The following is a 3,740-nucleotide window of genomic DNA, read 5'->3' on the forward strand; positions in this document are numbered from 1 at the left end:
AGCACTTTCATTCATCTTGAGATTTCTTTTTCTTTTTTTTTCTTTTTTCACTTATAACTTTTTCAGTATTTTCTTCATCTGGAACCACAGTCTCTTCAATTTCTTGAAATTCTTCTTTAATTTTTAATTCCTGTTTATCTTTTTTTTTCTTTTTCTTCTTTATTTGCTCTACAACAAATAGTTACATAACTTATATAAAGTCTAAAAATTTTATTTAACAAATTATATAAAATCTAATCAATAAATTTCAGTTACACACACTTAAGAAACTTACCACCTGATGCTTCAGAACCTATTTCAACTGCTTTCTCTTCCTTCTCAACCTTTATGCTACCTTCAGTATTATCACCTACCGTTTCCTCTACTTTAATTTTCTTTTTTTTCTTTTTCAGTATTGGTGTAGTTTCCTCTTCTGGTTGAATAATTTGTTGAGTTATTGAATCTTCTGTATCATCACTCATTTCCTTCTTTTTCTTTTTCTTTTGTATTTCTTCATCTAGTTTTGTAATATCTTCAATTAATGGCTTTTTATCCTCAATTTCAGAATGTCGCCTTTTTCCACTTGGAAGAGTTGTATCAGCAGCAGTAGGATATTGCATATATTCTCTCTTAGTATGATATTTTTCAAATTTGGCTTTTGCTTTGCCTGTTCCACTAATTCTACGAAGATTTCCTTCTTCTAATATCCTCAAACGTGATTCTAACTTTGCCTTATGTTCAGCACCAAAATCAAAGCTTCCATCTTCTCCCAATGCATCTATTCTAGTGGCCAAAGAAGCTTTAGCTGCTAACATTCGAGACATTTTTCCCTTATTTTTTGTTGAAGATTGTCCAACAAGTTGTGCATGATAAATTAAACCATATTTAGGAGTATCCTTTTTAGTTTTCAATGCTCTAAAGAGAGCTTTTTCTGCACCAAGGATTTGTACTGTAGATGCTGGATGCTTAGCAAGATTAATTAAAGATCCTGCATGTGAAATCAAACGAGCTCCTACTAATTCTCCAACAAGTACAGTTAAATTTGGAGCCATTGCCATCATTCTTGCTTTAAGATAATCATATAATTGTGATCTGTATTGAGAGATTTCAATAACTTGATCACATAAATGTTGAATATTTAAAATATCATCTTCAGAAATTTCAGTTCCCATAGATATTTCAGCAGCTTCTTTTACCTTTTCCTCTACATCTTCAGGCAATATATCAGATAAATCTGAATTTATAGTGTTTTCTCTAGTTCCAATTATTTTTACTATTTTTACAAATGCTATATTATCTGTAACAATCTTCCCAAGTTCTGGAAAGTGCCAGCCATACCATTCACGACAACGCATAACATAGTTATTTAATTCTTTATCTAAATCATCTAATAAGCAAACAGCTTGTATTATCATAGTATCAATTTTATCAGGTGAAAATTTCAGTTTATATCTAGAAAGACTATGTGCTAGACCTAATGCCATTGCTGTCATTTCTTTCTTAGGAAGACCAGCCAATAAACTATCTATTTGACTCCGTATACATCTCATTAATTCTTGTATGGCAGTATTGCTAATACAAGACAAACTAAGTTTATCCTTTATAGCATTACCTAATTTAGCATCAGCTACAGCTAATTGTTCTTGAAGTTCATTGCAATATTTTTTAAGTATCTTTTTTAATGATTTACATAGTTTGCCTTCTACTGCCGCTGTTGTAGCTGCAAGAGCTTCAGTTGTATCCACAAATTTCTCAAAATGCTTTAACTTAACTCTGTAATGTACAAAAAAAAGCCACAAAATAATTACACATTCATAATTAAGCAACCACATATTCATAATTTTTTACAGTATTAAAATTAAAGTAAGAATTACTGATAAAATATATTATTGATAATTATAATTGCCCATACATTTTTTAAGATGGAGTTTTTCCTTAAAATTATATTAAAAGAAATAAACTTACATTTTATTAGCTGCTTCGGGTGTTTCGAAATCATGATAGAGATTTTCTACTTCTGCTAATTTATTTTCGTCAAGTAACTATAAAAAATATGATTTTGAATCACTAATTTATATTTAACCTAATATGATGTTTACAACTTGAATTTACAGCTATATAATATAAAAAACACTCATAAAACTAAAACATATTATTTGTACAAACACGTGCAACATTTTTAGGTTAGAAACTAAGTAAAATATTTTAAAATTGTTTACCTTAAAAATAGCATATCCTGCTGGAGTTTCAAATAACACCAACATGTTGACTTGTGCTCCTGATTATAATTAAGAATATCGTGTTGATATTTTTACAATATTCTCATCTGTGACAAAACGTTCCAACCGATTTCAGTTTTATCAAAAGTTCATAAGATATTGTAGTTCTTCGCGTCAGTCACTATCAGCGCTAGTAGTCACTTAAAGGTAGATTCTACGAGGTAAAAGAAATAATTTCTTTTTCATCTTTTGGATGTGTAGAATATATCTATAAAAGGATTTTACAAAATTCGAAAAATTTATAAAATTATGATCTCTTGAATAGAATGGTACGTGGCGCAATAAGTTGTTATTGAATAACATTATGTTTTTCATAATATCAAACACATTATCTCTTAAACAATAAACCAATCATCTTGGACCTTTGATTTTCTGAAAATAATTTTTAAGGGAAACTGAACTATATTCACCGGAATGGGGCAAGTTAAATTGTGTTTTATGAATAATAATACGATTTGAAACTTAAGAAGTTAAATAAATACAACTAAGATACTTCGATATTAAAATCTTTTTTGTTAAAAAAAAAATTGCAAAGAATCATTTGATGGCTATTTAAGCCAAAAATTCACCTTAAATTAAGGATCTTAATAAAACTATGTGGATTGTTAATTGTAGATTTATAATATGGAAAATAAAAGATTAACGTGACTTTTTGAAAGAATAGTAATTAATTATAATTAATACACTTATAGTTATGTCGTTTAATTTTATACATTATTTATTTCATTATAATTTATATGTTTCTATTTCTACGGGTTATTATACGCGTTATTATATTAGAATATATGTTTTAAATACAAGTTGTATCATTTGAACTGATAAATATACAAATAAAAAATTCTTCAGTGAAATAATTTTTCCCCACACTTCAATATATCTTTTTATTAAGTTAGGTCATGTAACTTTTATTACATATTTGTTATAACTTTGTAAGTCGTAGAATATATTTCATAATTCACAACAATATTAAGGAATTTTAATGTAAGTGTTTAGTGTATTTACATTGTATATGCATTTATTTGTATATACATAATACAATATGTACTCATGCAATCATATAATAGTAATAATAATAATATAACAATATTAACAACATTGACAACAGCAGCAGCAATAGTGGTAATGGCAAAAATATAATAAATATATGTAAATGTACCGAAACGTATATTCATGAAGTCAAATCGGAAGTTTGTTAGGTTAGAAAATATATTTCCCAATAACAAAGTTTATGAAAAAGAAATGTACATGTAATTTTGTTTACATAATAAGATTAAAAAATTTTATTTTGAATGTAAAATTTAAGTTCATCTTCGATTAAGTTAAGTAGACATTAAATGTACACAAGTCAATTAATATCTATGAAAATGAAAAAAGAATGTAAATGGAAATAGAGCTTGACATCATGTAGATATACTTTCATATCAATTGTACTAAACGATGGAAAATAATACTAAAAATTTATTTTTTAGTTAAAATAAAAAT

General features: G+C 26.9%; 2 protein-coding genes across 2 annotated transcripts in view; one reads left to right on the forward strand and one right to left on the reverse strand.

The window, feature by feature from the left end:
• Window positions 1-7: 7 nt before the first annotated feature.
• Window positions 8-2,343, reverse strand: LOC108572413 (nucleolar protein 58). The gene is made up of 4 exons (XM_017934650.1): window positions 2,199-2,343; window positions 1,945-2,021; window positions 275-1,752; window positions 8-168 (listed from the first exon to the last, which is right to left on the reverse strand). The coding sequence occupies exons 1-4, from the start codon at window positions 2,241-2,243 to the stop codon at window positions 8-10; spliced, it is 1,761 nt and encodes a 586-aa protein (XP_017790139.1). The 5' UTR covers window positions 2,244-2,343.
• Window positions 2,344-3,305: 962 nt separating this feature from the next.
• The window catches only part of LOC108572243 (WD and tetratricopeptide repeats protein 1-like), a 4,950-nt gene continuing 4,515 nt past the window's right edge, over window positions 3,306-3,740 (forward strand). Inside the window, exon 1 of the mRNA XM_017934442.1 lies at window positions 3,306-3,377. Within this exon, the coding sequence (XP_017789931.1) occupies window positions 3,306-3,377 (72 nt within the window). The remainder of the gene's footprint in view (window positions 3,378-3,740) is intronic.

Source organism: Habropoda laboriosa, unplaced genomic scaffold, assembly GCF_001263275.1.
Source record: "Habropoda laboriosa isolate 0110345459 unplaced genomic scaffold, ASM126327v1 scaffold65, whole genome shotgun sequence".
NCBI lineage: Eukaryota > Metazoa > Arthropoda > Insecta > Hymenoptera > Apidae > Habropoda > Habropoda laboriosa.

Bases quoted from the DNA above. Each gene is read 5' to 3' on its own strand.
- LOC108572413 (XM_017934650.1), bottom strand. From the start codon at position 2,243: ATGTTGGTGTTATTTGAAACTCCAGCAGGATATGCTATTTTTAAG. The intron at 2,022-2,198 runs GTAAACAATTTT...TATTTTTTATAG, and splicing joins CAGGATATGCTATTTTTAAG to TTACTTGACGAAAATAAATT. The intron at 1,753-1,944 runs GTAAGTTTATTT...TGTACATTACAG, and splicing joins CCCGAAGCAGCTAATAAAAT to AGTTAAGTTAAAGCATTTTG.